Source organism: Suricata suricatta, chromosome 17 (assembly GCF_006229205.1).
Source record: "Suricata suricatta isolate VVHF042 chromosome 17, meerkat_22Aug2017_6uvM2_HiC, whole genome shotgun sequence".
Lineage (NCBI taxonomy): Eukaryota > Metazoa > Chordata > Mammalia > Carnivora > Herpestidae > Suricata > Suricata suricatta.
This window is the reverse complement of record NC_043716.1, coordinates 38557201-38575692: the sequence shown is the minus strand read 5'-3', so window position 1 is coordinate 38575692 and position 18492 is coordinate 38557201. Positions and strand designations below refer to the sequence as shown.

Sequence of the window (18492 nt, the reverse complement as noted above, 5' to 3'; positions counted from 1 at the left end):
TGGGACGGAGGTCTGGAGGCGCAACGCTAACCAGCGCTTCACGGTGGAGCGGCTCAGGGCGGGAGCGGCCGCGCGTGCGCACACCGGCGAGCCCAGCTCCGCCCTGCGCCCACTATTTATTCCCAGAATCCTCTGTGTCGCACCACAACGGCTGAATCGTTCAGAGACTGCGGAGGTAGGGCGGGGCGGCGTCAAGATGGCGGCGGCGGCGGTGGCGGCGGCCGCGGCGGCGGCGGCGGCCGCATCTCTTCAGGTGCTGGAGATGGAGAGCATGGAGACGGCCGCCGCCGGCTCGGCAGGGTTGGCCGCTGAGGTCCGAGGCAGCGGCACGGTGGACTTCGGGTCTGGGCCCGGCATATCTGCAATGGAGGCGAGCGGGGGCGATCCGGGCCCGGAGGCCGAGGATTTCGAGTGCAGCTCTCACTGCTCTGAGCTGTCGTGGAGGCAGAACGAGCAGCGGCGCCAGGGCCTCTTCTGCGACATTACCTTGTGCTTCGGCGGCGCGGGGGGCCGAGAGTTCCGGGCCCACCGCTCGGTGCTGGCCGCCGCCACCGAGTACTTCACGCCCCTGCTCTCGGGCCAGTTCTCGGAGTCCCGCTCGGGCAGGGTGGAGATGCGCAAGTGGAGCTCCGAGCCTGGGCCCGAGCCCGACACGGTGGAGGCCGTTATCGAATACATGTACACCGGGCGCATCCGCGTCAGCACGGGCAGCGTGCACGAGGTGCTGGAGTTGGCCGACAGGTAGGCGGGATGCGGAGGGTCGCGCGCCGGGCGGTCGAGATGCTCGGTCACCGAGGGCCGCACCTTGGGAGGGGGCGGGGAAGGCCCGGGCGCAGGGCCTGCGGGTGGGACTCAGGGGAGCCCATAGGAAATGCGTTTGTCTGTTGTTTGTTGAGCGCCTGCTGTGTGCCGAGAGTGGGGGGTGAGGGGCAGCCACTGCGCCGGGCACTGAAGGTGCAGCCGGCCGGTCTGACGGGGGCGCCCTGCGCTTAGGGAGCTCAGATCCAGGTGGAGGGACAAAGGCAGTGAAAAAATCTGCCCGTGATCAGCGCTGTGTTGACATTTAAAATTGATGAAAGGATAGTGATTGGGTAGAGGAGAGACCTTTCTGAGGAGGGGGCATTTAGACCGATCTCTAAACGGCCAGAAAGAACTAGACCTGCAGAGATGGGGCATGAACATTCCAGGCAGGGAACGCAAAGGTCAGGATCCAGTTCGGCTTAAAAGAACTGAAGGAAATATCGCGTGGAGCTGGGTCTAGTGGGTGAAGGGCTTTGTGAAATTCGTTGGAATAAGGCATTTGGTTTTTTACTGTGAGGTGGGAAGCTGAGTAAAGAAACTTCCTAATTTAATTATTTTAAAAGAGGATTCTGCTACAGTGGAAAATGGATTGTACGGAGCAGGAATGGATGCTTCAGAGACTGGTTAGGAGGCAGGTGAATGCCATCTTTAGAGATGTGGAGGTCTCTCTTTGGGCAGTGTTATGTTACCAGGTACATTATTTTAACACATACCTATTGAGTGCCTGTTAATGCCTCAGATCAGACACTGGGTTCTAAGGTGCTGGGAATTCTACTGGTGAACAAAACAGACAGAAGTCCCTTTCCCCGTTGCACTCACACTGGTAGATGGGCAGTAAATAAAGCAGATACCATGTTGGACGATTGATCTAGCTTTGATGAGAAATACAGCATATAGAAAGTGCTGGTGGAGAGGAGCTGTGTTTTTTAGTTGAGTAGATAGAGAATGCCTCATGAAGTAGACAGTTTGCAAAGAACTGAAGGAGGTGGGGTCGAGGATGCGCAGGTGGAAAGGCCCTGTGATGGGGCTTCTCTGGATGTTCCAGAATAGCCAGAGGCCAGCCAGAGGCCAGCGTGGTTGGATCAAATGGATGCAGGTTGAGAGGGATGGGAGAGGCGGGCCCCAGGGTGGTGATGGGGAATGGATCCAGATTCCATAGGGCTTGTTGGCCTGGCGAAGGACTTGAGCTTTTATTTTGAATGAACCGAGAGAAGAACAATGCAATGTGATTTGAAGAATTCTGCTGTGTTGAAAAAAGGATGGCGCAGTAAGGGGCTGCAAAGGCAGAAGCACAAAGATTAGGAGGTTGTTGGAATGGTGATAGAGGCTTGGATTGAAGAAGGAGAGGTAAAGATGATAAGTGCTTCAGTTCTAGATACGTTTTGAAGGTAGAGGGGACACATTTGCTGATGAATTTGATAACAACGTAAGGGAAAAGACTGCTAGTTTTTGATGCAAGCAATTGGAAAGATGGAGTTATTTCTTTATTAAGACGTGGAAGAGTGTAGGAAAACAAGTTTGGGAAGATCAGGAGTTTGGATTTGGTCCAGGAAGTATCTGAGTAGGCAGTTGGATATAAGAACATTGGGAGGAATATGGCTTATAAGATGGTAATTAAAGCCATGGGACTGGATGAAAAATTACTTCGGAAGAGAGTGTAGACAGAGAAGGGGCAGGATTGAGCCCTGGGGTTCCAAAATGTTAAAGAGGAACCAGCAGAGCAGATGGGTCTCACAGGCATCCTGTCAACTGTCAACCATAAATGATCACTGGATTTGGCAATATAGAGGTCCTTGATGGCATTAACAGGAGCCATTTAAGTTAAGTCTTAAAAAGAGGACCAGAGGGGCACCCGGGTGGCTCAGTCGGTTAATCCTCCGGCTTCGGCTCAGGTCATGATCTCACAGTTCGTGGGTTTGAGCCCCACGTCGGGCTCTGTGCTGACAGCTAGCTCAGAGCCTGGAGCCTGCTTCAGATTCTGGGTTTCCCTCTCTCTCTCTGACCCTCCCCTGTTCGTGCTGTCTCTATCAAAAATAAATAAAAAACAAAAAAAATTAAAAAAAAAAAAAGAGGATCAGAATAATGATACACATGGAAATGTTTGGAGAACAGCCCTGGGAGGTCTCCCCCCCGCCCCACCTAAGACAGGAGATATTAGAGCTTGTTTGTGTGCTGAAGAAAAATGAATCGGCGAAAGAGGAGAACTTGATGTTACGGGAGTGGGAGAATTCTTGCAGGAGCAAAGTCCTTGACATCAAGATGGGGATAAATCCATATTAATAATGGAAAAGTAGGACTGGGAAGGTGGAGTATAGGGTACAGCTGCAGGCACATTGGGTGATGGTAAGATGAAGTTTCTGATTGCTTGTTTTCTCAGAGCCCCCAAGTTTGGGTAATTCTTGAGAGAGTGGGATAGGGTGGGGCAGGTGTAGACTTGAAAGAGGGAGGTTTGTTGAATGAAAAGGAGTAGAGAAGGGTCATTGCCCTCACTCAAGCTAAGTGTGCATCTGTGGTCTGTCACGTGGGCTTATTTTTCAGACCCCCTCCTGCTTTATAGGGGGTTGAGGGTTAGGCGAGAACACCTCAGGCAGTTGAACGTCTGTCCCTCTGTCAGCTGCTTGAGCAGCTAGCTGCCTTGTGTTGGGCACAATGCCTTGCAACCACCATATCCAACCTCACCCATCAGCTCTGAGGCAAGAGCCCTCTCCCTGCTGCCCATGTTGTCTGTTGATCATAACGTACCTTCAAGGGCACTTACAAGGAACTAATAGAAGTGCCTCACACATGGCACATGCCTAGTATATGTTAGCTATTATTTTCATAGAGCAATGTTTCTGAATACCTATTTGAGGGAATATGTGTCAGAATTACCTGGGGGTGCCATGCCAGAGATAGGAGCTCCAGGGAGGGGGTGGGGGCAGCCTCGGAATCTAGTGACCCTGGCACCCAGACATCCTTGAGAGCCACTAGAGCTCTTGCCACTCCACCTTGTCTTTGTCTTCTAAGATGGTATGTTCCCTGATGATGGTGAAGGAAACCTGTCTTGCTCATCTTTATATTCTAATTAGATAGGTACTAAGTGCGATAACCATAATAACAAATGGCTACTAGAGGCCTGGACTGATGGAATTTGTTCTGGGGACTTATTCTTGTTACAGCAGTGGTTTCAAAGTGGCCATCCTCAGAATTGAATTCTGCTAGATTTATGGATTTAGCTGAAACTTGTGGTTTCAGCTAAATTTAACTGCAAATGAATTTAGGTGGGCAGACAACTTCTAGTCAGCTACATGCCAAACCCCTTTCATATGTTCGTTACTGTTGTTTGAGTTTGCCTTGCTATCTCCTCCCCACCGCCCCCCCACCAAGTCATCTGCTGCCCAAGGAGAAAACTCTGGTGAAGAGGAGATTAAAATCTTCAACACAAGGCCTCCACTGCTGTTCCTTCTGATACTTGAACAGATAGAGCCTCCCAGGAGCCATAGTTCCTATACCATCTAGTCAAGGCTTAATACAGTCTCTTTGTTGAGACCCTGCCTCAAAGAAAAGGCTGGTGACTGACAAGGGATTAGGACAGGAATAGCATAGACAAGTTTGGATTGGGAATTGCCTTTGCCAATAAAAATAAAGTATGGAACTATTGTACTTTATTTTTTCTTAAGTTTTTTCTTTTTTTAAATGTATTCAATTGAGTCTGAGAAAGACAGAGACAGTGCAAATGGGAAAGGGGCAGAGAGAGAGGGAGAAAGAACCCCAAGCAGGCTCCGTGCTGCCCATGCAAAGCCTGATGCAGGGCTTGAACTCAAGAAACTGCCAGATTATGACCTGAGTGAAACCAAGATTTGGACCCTTAACCCGCTGAGCCACCCAGGAGCCCTTATTAAGTTCTTAATTTTAAATGTTTATTTATTTATTTTTTTGAGAGACAGAGACAGACAGCGCGAGCAGGAGAGGGTCAGAGACAGAGGGAGATACAGAATCCAGAGCAGGCTCCAGGCTCTGAGCTAGCAGTCTGCACAGAGCCTGACGCGGGGCTCGAACCCACAACCCGTGAGATCGTGACCTGAGCTGAAGCTGGACGCTTAACCAACTGAGCCACTCAGGTGCCCCTAAGTTCTTAATTTTAATTCCAATACAGTTAACATACAGTGTTACACTAGCTTCAAGTATATAATGTAGTAATTCAACAAGTCTGTGCATTACCTTGTGCTTACCACCAAAAGTGTACACTCCCCAGTCCCCATAATCCATTTTATCGCCGCCCCTCCAATCAGTTTGTTCTCTATAGTTGAGTCTGTTTCTTGGTTTGTCTCTCTCTTTTTCCTTTGCACATTTGTTTTGTTTCTTAAATTCCACATAGGTGTGAAATCCTATGGTGTTTGTCTTTCTCTGACTGTTGTACTTTATTAAAGGATATGTTCCAGAAAATCTTACATAATGAAAAGCTCCATTGTGTGTAGTTACATGTGTCGTGTATAATTAAATATAAATATATAATATACGTAATTTAACATATATATAAAGATGGCTTTATATATGCTTTTAAATATACTTTGCAGCATAATGGGAAGCCTGGGTGGCTCAGTCAGTGGGCATCGACTTCGGCTCAGGTCATGATCTCATGGTTCATGAGTTTGAGCGCAGCATTCAGCTCTCCACTGTCAGCACAGAGCCTGTTTCGGATCCTCTGTCCCCCCTGTCTCTCTGCCCTTCCCATTTGTTCTCTCTCAAAATAAATAAATAAACTTTAAAAAAATCTGCTTTCCAGCATAATTTTTTTTAATTTGGGGGATTTACCTTTTTGCAGATGTTGGGCATAAAGTGAGATGAACCTTACCATTTCAATTTGTATAATTCAGATGTTCTCAAAAATGCAGCCACATAAAATATGCACATTTGAAAATTCTTTTTCCTTTTCTTGATTTTAGGTTCCTGTTAATTCGTTTGAAAGAATTCTGTGGAGAATTTCTCAAGAAAAAACTTCATCTCTCTAATTGTGTGGCCATTCATAGCTTAGCTCACATGTATACCCTGAGCCAACTTGCTCTGAAAGCTGCCGATATGATACGGAGAAATTTCCACAAAGTAATTCAGGATGAAGAATTTTATACTTTACCTTTCCATCTCATTCGAGACTGGCTGTCGGACTTGGAAATTACGGTTGATTCTGAGGAGGTTCTCTTTGAAACAGTTTTGAAGTGGGTTCAGAGAAATGCTGAAGAGAGAGAGAGATACTTTGAAGAACTTTTTAAATTGCTCAGATTGTCCCAGATGAAACCTACTTACCTTACTCGGCATGTCAAACCAGAGAGGCTGGTGGCCAGTAATGAAGTTTGCGTCAAGTTAGTGGCCGATGCAGTGGAGAGGCATGCTCTGAGAGCTGAAAACATACAGTCTGGCACCTTCCAGCATCCTGCCTCTCATGTCTCACTGTTACCTCGCTATGGGCAAAACATGGACGTGATCATGGTTATTGGAGGTGTGTCAGAAGGAGGGGATTATTTAAGTGAATGTGTGGGATATTTTGTCGATGAGGACAGATGGGTAAACCTGCCCCATATTCATAATCACCTTGATGGACATGCCGTTGCAGTAACAGAGTCCTACGTGTATGTTGCTGGATCGATGGAGCCAGGGTTTGCTAAAACTGTGGAAAGATACAACCCAAATTTGAATACGTGGGAACATGTTTGTAGCCTGATGACAAGGAAGCATTCTTTTGGCTTAACAGAAGTCAAAGGGAAGCTCTACAGCATCGGAGGACATGGCAACTTTAGCCCCGGCTTCAAAGACGTGACCGTTTATAATCCTGAGCTTGACAAATGGCACAACTTGGAATCGGCACCAAAGATCCTTCGAGATGTCAAAGCACTAGCCATTGAAGACCGGTATGTGTACATCGCCGCCCGCACTCCCGTGGACCGGGACACCGAAGATGGGTTAAAGGCTGTAATTACTTGCTATGATACCGAGACTCGGCAGTGGCAAGATGTGGAATCTTTGCCTCTTATTGACAATTACTGCTTTTTCCAAATGTCTGTGGTCAACTCAAACTTTTACCAGACAGCATCATGCTGTCCTAAGAGTTATTCTTTAGAAAATGAAGAGGCAGTAAGAAAAATTGCCAGCCAAGTTTCCGATGAGATCCTGGAGAGCTTACCTCCTGAAGTCCTAAGCATCGAAGGAGCCGCTATCTGCTATTACAAAGATGACGTGTTCATCATTGGAGGCTGGAAAAACAGCGATGATATCGACAAACAGTACCGCAAAGAAGCCTACCGATACTGTGCCGAGAGAAAGCGGTGGATGCTTCTCCCTCCCATGCCGCAGCCGCGCTGTAGAGCCACTGCTTGCCACGTGCGAATCCCGTACCGGTACTTGCATGGCACGCAGAGATATCCTATGCCTCAAAACTTAATGTGGCAGAAGGACCGCATCAGGCAGATGCAAGAAATACATCGGCACGCCCTAAACATGCGAAGAGTGCCAAGCTCTCAGATTGAATGCTAGGTGCTCAGAGAGGTGCGGGTGTACCTGTCTTGTGAGGCTGAGGATCCCCAACCCAGACTGTTACTTGAAAAAGTACGTCGATAGCTTATTTTCTACCTAACCCGATTATTGCCCCATATAAAGGAAACACAGTTAAAAACAAGAATGGGAAACACAATTCACTATGTGGTGATTTTTGTTGGTTTGCAGTCTTCGTCTGTCTGGTTTGTGTGGATGTGCTAGCCAAGTTAGGTCCTGTTAACGACTAGTGGAAGAGCTGGGAACCTGCCAACAAGTTAAACCCCCTTTGTCTGAGGGACTTAACGTTTCCGAACGTGCTTTAAGCAACAGTTTTATTTGCACATTTGCTTTGATATTCTTCCTTTTAATTTTTTTTCCTGAATGGTTGGTTTTGAAAACAGCAGAACTTAGGCATTAAGCCCTCATCTGCAGGAGGTATGTGCAATAGTGAGACTGAGTTTGGGAGGGAAAAGCACAATATTTCGGCAAGATGGTTTCTGAATATTTGCATTCATATTTTGTTGTATGTGTTTATCTAAAATTGCTGTTTCTTTCTAGAAGAGATGATTGGTGAGAAATTTGTGATTGGCTCATTATTTTTTTAATATTTCCCATGTCTTCAGCAACTCTTCTAGACCTGGAGCCATCGCTCTGAGATCTTTAGCTCATTGATTTAATACAGAGGAAGTTATATATATGAAATTTGTTTCTCTAAGAAGAAAAGTAGTAGTATTAGGGTAGACTGAGCAATCAAAGGCATTAAAACATGTAAACACTTTTTTCAGGAGCTACAGGCGTATTTGAGGATAAGTTAATGAGTGTAAATAATGCCTATGACAATCGATACTCAATGCCTTCAGTTTTAAATTGTGCTCTAAAGTATATTGTATAGAATCCTCCTCATTCCTTTCTGAAAGAAACTTTTCTCAAAGTGGGAAGGAAATGAGAATTGAGAGAAATGTTGTGTAAGAGAAGCCTTACTGGTTTTCAGCCCTGACTGCTCTCGTTAATTTATCCAGTTGCCCCAGACTTTTATTCAAACTTTGCCTGAGCCTCAAATACCAAATTTAGGTGCATAATTAAGGCTTTTAAAATTTTATTGTTTTAGTTATCGTTTATTTATTTTTATGCATTCTTCCGATTCTCTCACACACTCCAAGCTGTATATGAATGAGCACTCAGTTACCATAAAGGACTCCTGCTCTAATGGTTTGCAAAAGGGCTCCGTTATGTATGTTTCTGGTTTCTTTCAGAATATCATCTTCTCAGACGTTTCAGGATCCCGTTCTAGAAGTTAAATTCCAAGCACAGTGATTATTTTTTCCCTAGACCTTTATATGTAACCTCCTTACTGTATCAAACATCAAAAGGATAAAAGCACAACCAGAAATTTTGGTTCTCAGTTTGCTGCAAGACTATTAATATCTCGCCCTTGGACTCTATACTGAGAGCTTTCCTGGAATTTCTCAATTGGTATCCTTGCCTAGGACAAAGTTTTTCAATAAACGTGTAGGAAATCTGCTTTAAAACCATTTAGTTCAGATTGGAGTGATGGGGGTAGTAAACTTCAGGTCATATTTTCTGTATAAGGATATATTATCCTACACCACCTCTACCATTTTATCAATTTCCATTTGTAGCTGTTTTAACCACAGCCATTTGAATTCCGAGAGGTGCCCGTTCTTAGTGGTGAGAGGTCTGTGCGAGTGAGGCAGAAAAGCTCGTTGAGCGCTGCTCTCGTCTCGGATAGACTGCGCTGCCTCTCAGACTTCCTCTTCGTGGCCGTGAAGTAACTCAGTAGCTCACTAGAATGGCAGGTTCTGTCCAGAAGGTGTGATGGAAGGTTTTTGGGTCTTCTCTCTGAGTTGTCTTCTGAGGCTGCCACTGCCAAGTTATTTGGAGGGTGGTCTTTTTTCACCTGATGCAACAATTTATAACTCATAAGATTTAGGTATGGTCTGGTTTTGAAAACTTGATTGAAACTGTTGTTTTTTTAACTCAGCAGGCAGCCTAGGCCATGGCTGAGAAGAAGGGGTAAGTCCTTCCTTGCATGACGACGTGTGCAGGTTTTCCTGATTACTGAATTTCTAATTTTCATATTTGAATTCACACGTGTGACTTCACATCAATAACTTGTGTTTCTGAAAAATCCTGACTAACTTGTTAATAGGGAAGGAAACCAGATTTGCTTAAATCTGTTCAAGGCTGACATTCTGAAGTTCTAAACTGGAAATAACTTCCAGAGTATTTGGAAAGGGTTTTGATTATGACAACCAGCCTAAAATGGCTCTTTGGGAAAGAAATTTCCTTTTTGATGACAAAGAACGTGTTTGGTTGTTTAAACCTTTAAAAAGACAGCTTAACATGTATTCAAGCGAACCTTTTGTTGTTGTTGCTTTTGTCTTGTTTTGTGGAAGGATAAGAGAGGAATTGATTAATACCAAAAATAATATCTTTATGTAACCTCTAGTGTGACTTATATCTTAGAATGGAGGTCCTCTAACTACACCTACCCCACTGTGGTTTTTAAAAAAACAAACCCTTTGGTATATATTGAGAATGTCAGTCATGAGCTTAGTGTTTAATACATCTCTCTTGCAGATGTTTGCATGATGTCTTGTAGATCTTGTATATCCAACTTTGCTTTTGCTGTGCCAACTCAAAAATATTTTGCTAAAAAGAATCTCAAAATTCATTGACATCAGTTTTGTTTTTATCACTTAGTTTTATATAGTATTGCTGGGACCAAAAACTTTTAAAATACTTTTTAAATCTATAGAAAAGAAGTTTGAAGCTGGGAAGATAATGTTTATCAAAGATTTGTGTGCTTTTGCTTTTTAAACTCTTCAGGCTCCTGGTAAGGCAGTCTAGGGCACACTTTTTTCTCTTTCTTGACTAGTGTAGCATGTCATATGTTTAAATACTTCATTCTCTGCTTCGTAATTCTAATAAGACACTATACTGTAGGTAGACAAGTAAACTAAATGTATATTTTAGTTACTTGGCCTAATCAAACATAAATAAAGGGGCTTTTTTGTACTTTTCCTCAAATTAAGCTTAAATTAAAAGGGTATGTTGGCCACATTTCCTGTCTATTGAAAGTCTGCAGAATTGTGAAGCAAGTTCTCCGCCTCCATTAGCAAAAGAGGGTACTTCCAGGCTGCCATTAACTGTAGAATATTTGAGAAACACTTTGGTCTCTCCTTTAATTATCAAACATTTTGGCACAGTCACTCCACGGTTTGTTGCTTTCTTGAGAATAGTCCGTTTCTGTTCTTATGATGCCTACATTATAACGTGTTCTGGCCATTGGAAACCAAGCAGCTCATAGTTGAGTGACATAATACAATTACAGTAACATAATATAGTAGTAATCTTGCTTCGAGGAATTTCATTAAATAGCCAAATAACTGCTCTTTGTTGATTACCTTGGTAGGGCTTTTGTCTTACTCTCTGAGCATCACTCTGAATTCGGTCTGACACTGGAGCACACACGGTGGAGCACTTGTTCCCTCAGTCCCCCCGCATAATGCACTTGTGAGAACTTGCGCTTGCTAGGTGTTTGAAGATTACGACTCATGTGCTAGGGCTCATTGAGTTATTTGTAAAATATATATTTAGTTCAAGTTGATATACAGTGACTTTGTTGGGCTATCAGTATCCAAGCCCCTGCTCTACTTGAAGTATAATCTTGGCGATCTCCCTTTAAGCCAGAGGAGGTGTAGGATTTAGGCCGCTTTGAGACCTTACATTGTAAAATAGCTTGTTTTATGTTCCTAAAGCTATCTTGTTCTGTGTTGAAGCCGTCGGTTGTCTCAATGTAAGTTTTAAATAAACGTATTTCTTTAGAGCCAGTTTGCACTGTGTGATTTTTCCTTTTTGATGACACACTATTGGATACAAATGCTTTCTTTCTTCCCTCTTACCCCCTTTTTCTGCCAACTCTTATCTCCCTTAAGTTGAACATTGTCCAGTACTCTTACAAGTTTAAACACTGCATTTATTTAAAAAAAAAAGTAATTCTTACTGCTTAGACTCTTTATTAGCTAAATGAAGAGGCTCATACAGGTAGGGTACTTGTCGAAGCGGAGTACTTCACCTCGTCTCGCAGTGCTAATCCCGTGAAGTTGTCCCGTCTAGCTGCATATTCCCCGACGTTGGCCAGCCCCGGCACCACACAGCAGCTCAGAGCGCTGCGGTAGATGCTCATGTCATGGGCGTCATACCACTCGTCTGTCTTTTCATCATAGCATTCCACGTTAAAGGTGGTAGTAAAGCCGTTAAAGCCACCCACCACAAACAAGAGGTCGTCTACCACCTCGATGCCAAAATTGCTACGAGGATTAAACATAGTGGGTATCGTGCGCCACGTGTTAGCTACTGGGCTGTAGGCTTCCGCACTCCTAAGTCGATTTGCTCCATCGAAGCCTCCTACCTATGGACAGCAAGGGAAACATGGTTGACTGTTAGCTATCGCTTCTGTTCACCAAGGAAGAGGCCTTTGTTGGGGGAGGGGCGGGAGCAGTGATTTCATGCCTCCCACTTTCCACTATTTTCCATGGGAAAAAATGCTCTTCGAATACTTGCCAATACCAGGATAAACCTACTTGTGAACAAAAGCATCTAGAGCTATCATTTTTTGTGTGGTACAAGATAAACTCACCGCATACACATGTTCTCCGTAAGCAATTACGCCTATTCCACTCCTCCTGCTTCTCATGGGTGCTATGACTGTCCACTGATTGCTCTCAGTGTTGTACACTTCTGCAGTAAACAGGCACTCATTTCCGTTAAAACCACCGCATATGTAGACCTGTGTGACGAGAGGCCCAAGGTTATTGAAATCATTACCTCTGGGGAGCAGAAAGTGTATAAGTATGGCAGTGGCAAAGGGACCCTTCTGATGCCAGTCTGTACAGTCTGAGTATCTTTCACTCATGTGTGCATGCATTGCCTTTTTTTTTTTGTTTAATGTTTATCTTGAGAGCGTGAGAGGGGAAGGGATGGGGGTGGGGTGGGGGGAAGTGCTGACAAGAGAGCCCAATGTCGGGCTGGCTGGAACCCACAAGCTGTGATCACGACCATCGTGACTTGAGCTGAAGTCAGACGCTTAACCAACTGAGCCACCCAGGTGCCCCGCATGCATTGCTTTTTAGTGAGTAGAACTTAAAAGGATAGTCACAAAGGGGCACGGAGTCATTTGAGGACAGAGTCAGTACTGCACAGTGGGTGCTGCCACATCTATTCTCCATCCATCCCCAAACAAGTACTTCTGGGCCTGCTCTGCCCCCTCCCAATTCTTACCTTCCCGTAGAGCGTGGTGGCACTGGCGTCGCTCCTCTGCTCGTGCATGGGGGCAATGAGTGTCCACTGATTGGTCTCTGGCTCATAGCGCTCAGCAGTGTTAAGACGCACATAGCCATCAAATCCTCCCATAGCATAAATAAAGTTGCTGAGGACCGTCACGCTGACATAGCAGCGACGGGAGTGCATCGGGGCCACCTGATGCCACGTTTTCTTGACTGGGTCAAAACGCTTAACGCTATTGAAATAGTCTACGCTGTCGAACCCCCCAATTATATAAACGTAACCTTTCAAATAGGCTGCCCCATGGTAGGCACGGGGACTCTCTTCATCACAAGTGACGTTCACCCATCTGTCTGCCCGAGCATCATATGCCTCAATGGCATTGGTTGGACTCCCACCACTCCAGCCACCAATTGCAAATAGGATGGCATAGGGCAGGCGGGGCCTGGTGAGTGGGTTGGTGAAGTCAGAACTGGAGGGTCCATTCATGTTTAGGTCATACATGGCCTTTAGAGCATTAATGATGACTGGCTTGCATTCCTCACTGTCTTTGACATAGTCGTTCATCTTAACATTGTTCATGAAGTACTCAGCATGCATTAGGGCCAGGCGAACCTGAGAAGGAAACACAGAAGTCAAATGAGGTGAAGGTATCTGGGAAACCCATATCCTTAGCTCCCTGTTGACAGTCTGCCTTTGAATTGCTGCAGGGTCAGAGTTTACTTTGTGGTTGAAATTTACAGCTCACAGTTTTAAATACATGTTTTTCAGATGTGGTATAAGCTAGATAGAAGGCACCTCACATGCACAGAGCCAGCCCCTTCCTTGGCCACTGGACGGTACTATTAGACCAGAAAAGTCTGTGGCAATTGTACAGTCATTGAATATCTACGTTTCTCTGTATAAAATAACACAAATTAGCACTAGATGGCTACAATTGTGTATAAATACTCATGGTTTGGTGTCTAGTCCCTCTGTCTGGGGTTTGGGGAAACTCAACGATAAAAAAGGGTGAAAGGAGGGCCCTTTAGAACTATTTTGAAGGCCTTGCCGTCTCCTTCCCCACTACCAGGGAGAATTTGGTCAAAGAATGTAACAGGTGGAAGGAACTAACAATGCCAAGAGCAAAGGAAATTGCACAATTCCGCAGAGTAGCAGGAGATGCCTTCTATGTAAGTGTTTGTAAATACAGCCCCGGAATCTGCCAAGCAGCTGAATATGGCTCTTTGCACAGACCCTCTGGGATAAGTGAACCAAATATGAGCAATGAAGCATCCCACAAAAAATAACTAAATTTGACCTTGGGAAGCAAAACTGAGATATACTGCTTCCTGTTTTGGGGGTCGTGAGAAATCCATTTTAAAATGGCCTCAAACACAGCATCTTCTTGCTTGACGTTGAGCTCGTCTTTCTCAATGATATCCTTCAGTTCACTGACTGAGAGCTCTAAGAACTCGGCTGAGACTTTCACCATCTCCTCAAAGTTGTGCAGTATGAACATGTAGGCCTTCTGCCTCAGCTCGGGGCAGTAGTAGTAGTCTGTGAACTTGCAGATGCCTATACAGTTATCCAAGCACAGCTCCGCCTTGAGGAACTCACAGCAACCCCTGACAATACCCATGATGTTAAATTGGTCTGCGGCAGCCAGCAGTTTCTCCACATTGTCCGGTGTGATAGGGACGGTCCGGGTGTATGCGTATTCAATAATTAGCTTCATCATGTCCGGGGAAATGCCAGGAATGTTGTATACCTTCTTCTCAGTGTTGTTCCAGCCACTTGTAAACAAAGCTCTGGGGATAAAAAGAAAAACTAGTAGCCACTGAAACATTTCTCCCCAGTTTCTCCCCCACCTTTGTTTGTTGAGGAGAGTTTGGAAATTTCCCAAATAGTGCACGGTGAGTATGCTGGAAACAAATTGGCATGAGGAGGGGGGAAGGGGAGGCAGAGTGTGAGCTTTATACAGTAGGCAAGAGAACCTTGCCAAGAACTTTGACTCTGGTCACGCTTCTAATCCTCCTCCTGATAACTAAAACTTTCCCCCATTTCGTGTGCGGAAAAAATGGGAACTAGACCGGGGAGTAAGACCTAGGTCTCTTCTATCCCAAATGAAGTCTGCCTTCCTTCAGGAAATTAAACTTGAGCTATAAGACCTTTTTAATGAGCACTGTTCAATCGACACATAACCCAGAATCTGATCACTCCTTACCTCTTACTGCTATCCCCTGGGTCCAAGTCACCATCATCTCTTACCTAGATGATCGGGAGTAACCTCCTAACTAATCCCCCTGCTTCAGCCCTTGATGCCTCCAGAGTTTACAGTCCTACCCCAACCTCCTTATGAGTTTATGTTCTTCCACTCAGAACCTTCCACTGACATCCCTTCTGGCTCAGAGTAGTATGCAAAGACTTTCTCAGGGAGCACAGAAGTCCTCTGAGGTCGGGACCAGTCATACCTAGAGAGGCCACTTCCTCCTACCTTCCCCCTCATTCCCTTCCAGGCCCACTCGCCTTACTTTCCTTGAACACACCAGAGGTGCTTCATTTTTGGTCCTTTGTATATGTTGTTGCCTCTGCCGGGAAGGCTCCCTGGCTGCAGACCTCATTTCTCACTTCCACATCCCCTTAAAGTCTTTGCTCAAATGCCATTTTGTCAGCAGAGAGATCATCCTATTTAAAATCACCACCCTCCTCTCCGTACCTTCCTTTTTCCCCCTAGCACTTAATGTGCTATGTGTTTTATTAATTGAACCCGTGTTCCTCCTACTAGAAGATAAGCTTCATGAGAACAGAAATGTATATCTCTTTATTCATTATTCCCAGTACAGAAAAGCGCCCGTCACAAAGCAGGCACTCAATAAATAATTATTGAATGAACAAATGACTACTCTCCCAAAACTATTCATTGGGCGGAAGAAACAAGAGTGCGGCATGAACATGGGGAAGCAAAAGAAAGCAAGAAAGTATGCGACCATGAAGCGAATACTTAGTCTCCGAGATTAGAGGCTTAAAGAAAAGGATAAGATTGAAACCTAAAAAGAAAGAAAAGAAAGATCCCAGTGCACTCAAGGAAAGAGAAGTCCCCCAACATCCTTCCTGCTTGTTCTTCCAATATAACACACAGCCGGGCCCGCTTTACCACATCCTGGTTGATACTGACTTTATCAACTTTTCCATTAAAGCCAAACTTGATTTAGTACAATCAATGATGGACTGTCCGTATGCCAAGTGTATCCCTTGTGTAATGGCTGAAATTGAGAAATTGGGGCAAAGGTATCGAGTGGCTCTAAGTATTGCCAAGGATCCAAGATTTGAACGATTACCATGCACACATAAAGGAACCTATGCAGATGACTGCTAGTACAGAGCGTAACTCAGCACAAGTGTTACATCGTGGCCACAGTAAACCGGGGGACCTTAAACGAAGGATCCGGAAGAGGCCCTGGAGTTCCCATCATGTACATTTCTAACCATAGGTACAACATTGAGCGGACGCCAGATGATTATGGAGCCCCTCGGTTCTGATTCTAACACTCGAAAGAGAGCGTTCCTGTGCCTACCTTTACCAACTTTTTCTGTTTCCAGTTCATAGAGCAACAGCCTGTAGCATGAATTATTCTCCTTATCCATTTGCTCTGTTATGAGCTGAGTATGGTTAAACACACTCATTTTTTATATTGTTTTGAAATTGGAAAAAAAAAACTATTGGGCTCCTACGGTATAGCCAGGTACTTTTTAAGTTGTTGAATAAGACAGAAGTCCCTACCCTATTAAATTTTTGCATCCTTTTTCTAGGTGGTTTCGGGCAATATGGATGGATTAGAGCAGGAGTCTATAAGGCCTCTGGCCCAGATTCAGCCCACCTCTTCTTTCAGTACTGCCCACAAGCTAAGAATGTTTTTTTACATTTTTAAAAGGGAACAGAACACGAAAATTTTGTGACACCTGGAAATTGTAATAAATTCAAATTTCCGTGTCCATAAATAATTTTACTGGAACACAGTCATGCCCTTTCATTTAGTATTGTCTATGGCGGCTCTCCTAAAGGCAGAGTTCAGTCACTGTGACAGGCTGTATGGCCTGCAGGGCTTAAAATGTTCACTATCTGGTCTTTTTGTAGACCCTGCTGTAGGTCTAGGTGAATGAGCATTTTTAGCAACAGATGGGACACATTTATCATATGTTCATTGGAATTGATTACTCATTTTCAGCTCATGAACAAAATAGCTCTGCCACTTCTTGGGTTACAATGGTTGTGGCCCAAACTCCCTTTATCTTATGGTAAGTATTTCCTTGGTGCCTTCCCACATCCTCCTTCCCGTCTCCTCAACCCTGGATGAGATAGTCTCTACTGGGACAGGGGCCCAAGGGGCGGCTGAAGGGGCACTGTCCTCTAGGTTTAAGTGGGAAATCCAGTATGGGTGCCTCCCCAAAGGTACGCTAGAGTGAGGCTCAAAAGGAAAAAAGCACCTGGGCCACCCATAGTTGGTGGAAATCCGGTTGAAAACCAGGGAAAAGAGGCTCCGAGCCCATTTGTGCCTCTTCAGAAGACAAAGGAACCAGGCTACAGTAGCCCAGAGTTTTGGCCGTGTCCCTAACATAACATAAGATGATGGGTTGGGAAACAAGAAATGAACCAGAATGTCTCAGAATAATAAGCCCAAGTCTCCCTTGCGCTTAGTTTGGTAACCCTGTTATACCTAAAGTATGAACTGCAGCTACAGAGGATGTTCTTGTGGGCATTGAACTCAAAGCCATTGACCTTGATGACCACATCGCAGAGCTTGCCCTCTAGTCTAAGCTCGTTGAAGATCTCACAGGTCATCGCGCTCATCTTCCTCTCCATGTGAGGCTGGTGGAAACGTGTGGAGGCCGCCGTGCTCTCCATCTCCATGGCACCCTGGGACCAGCAGAGAGAGGCTGTTCTCCTAGGGTTTGGGAGGGTTGTGGGGGGCCCCTTTAGCCAGCTGTCACTCCTTTTCCCTACTACATCTTTCATATAGGGCCGATAGGGCAGCCCAAGTTCCAGAATCCTGGGGCCGGCCCCGCAGTGAGCTCACTCTCAGGATTGTGCTCTCGGATTCTGGAACTCTCTCTTGTCCCTGTCCTCCTTCCTTCTGTCCTCCCCCACCATTCAGGCTGAAGACCACCCCACACCTTCTGAGCCCTTGAATCCAGAACAGGACAGTGATCACTCACACACTATAAGAGTTTTCATTTATTCTGGTTCCTGTTGCCCACCTCAGTTGTCCAGTTGCGTGAGAGAGTAGCATCAGGCTACCTTCTTCCACTGCTGGGCCCTTGTCTCTCCCCTGCATTCCAGAAAACCGAGTCAGAGGGGGCAGAAGGGAGTAAAGCTGATTAGAGTTCACGCTGACCCAGCTATCTAGGACCTTCCTGCCCTGCGGACTTATGTCAGTCCTTCATTTTCTTCTGATGTGCGGGCCCACTTAAGCACCTTCTGGATGTTGTCCAGAACTCACTCTCTGGCTCCTTCAGATCCACGCCCTTCCTGCTGCTTGTCAGGCAAACTTTAAGACCGGCAACGACCTCTCTGGCCAGGGGTTTGCTTTAGACAGGGGTACCCGGTAATCCCAACCATTGGGACCCTCACCCTCCTCAACACAGAACCCCCAGCCGTTGGGGTGGAGATTCCCCAGCGCGGGCGCCGCCCTCTCCCCACCCCGCCAGCCGCCTGGCCCTCAGCCCCTCAGTCCCTGGGTCCCTGGCAGCCGGCGACGCCTGCGCAGTGCGGCCGTGGGGCGGTCGTTGTCCCGGCGCCGTCGTCCCGGCAGCGAGCGCCATGGCAGAGGAGGTGAGGCGGGAGGAAGCGTCCGGCGTGGGGCGGGCCCCGACCCCCGGGGCGCTCCGAGGCCCCCA

The 18492-nt window shown here is 45.9% G+C and overlaps 3 protein-coding genes and 1 pseudogene across 4 annotated transcripts in view; 3 read left to right on the top strand and 1 right to left on the bottom strand.

The window, feature by feature from the left end:
* Positions 1-148: 148 nt before the first annotated feature.
* Positions 149-11162, top strand: KLHL11 (kelch like family member 11). Of its 2 annotated transcripts, XR_003904605.1 has the most exons (3): positions 149-741; positions 5727-7380; positions 9311-11162. XR_003904605.1 is itself a non-coding variant. In XM_029928337.1 (2 exons), the coding sequence occupies exons 1-2, from the start codon at positions 197-199 to the stop codon at positions 7306-7308; spliced, it is 2127 nt and encodes a 708-aa protein (XP_029784197.1). In that variant the 5' UTR covers positions 149-196; the 3' UTR covers positions 7309-11162. The 2 variants fall into 2 exon arrangements, 1 of the variants encoding a protein (XP_029784197.1); XM_029928337.1 differs by having other exon boundaries at positions 5727-11162.
* Positions 11163-11287: 125 nt separating this feature from the next.
* On the bottom strand, positions 11288-17816 carry KLHL10 (kelch like family member 10). The gene is made up of 6 exons (XM_029928319.1): positions 17812-17816; positions 17313-17540; positions 13916-14405; positions 12613-13230; positions 11972-12121; positions 11288-11743 (listed from the first exon to the last, which is right to left on the bottom strand). Exons 2-6 carry the CDS (start codon positions 17504-17506, stop codon positions 11369-11371), a joined length of 1827 nt encoding a protein of 608 aa, XP_029784179.1. The 5' UTR covers positions 17507-17540; positions 17812-17816; the 3' UTR covers positions 11288-11368.
* On the top strand, positions 15550-16137 carry LOC115282343 (annotated as a pseudogene).
* A 599-nt stretch (positions 17817-18415) lies between the features above and the next one.
* NT5C3B (5'-nucleotidase, cytosolic IIIB) overlaps positions 18416-18492 on the top strand; it is an 8974-nt gene continuing 8897 nt past the window's right edge. Inside the window, exon 1 of the mRNA XM_029928321.1 lies at positions 18416-18427. Within this exon, the coding sequence (XP_029784181.1) occupies positions 18416-18427 (12 nt within the window). The remainder of the gene's footprint in view (positions 18428-18492) is intronic.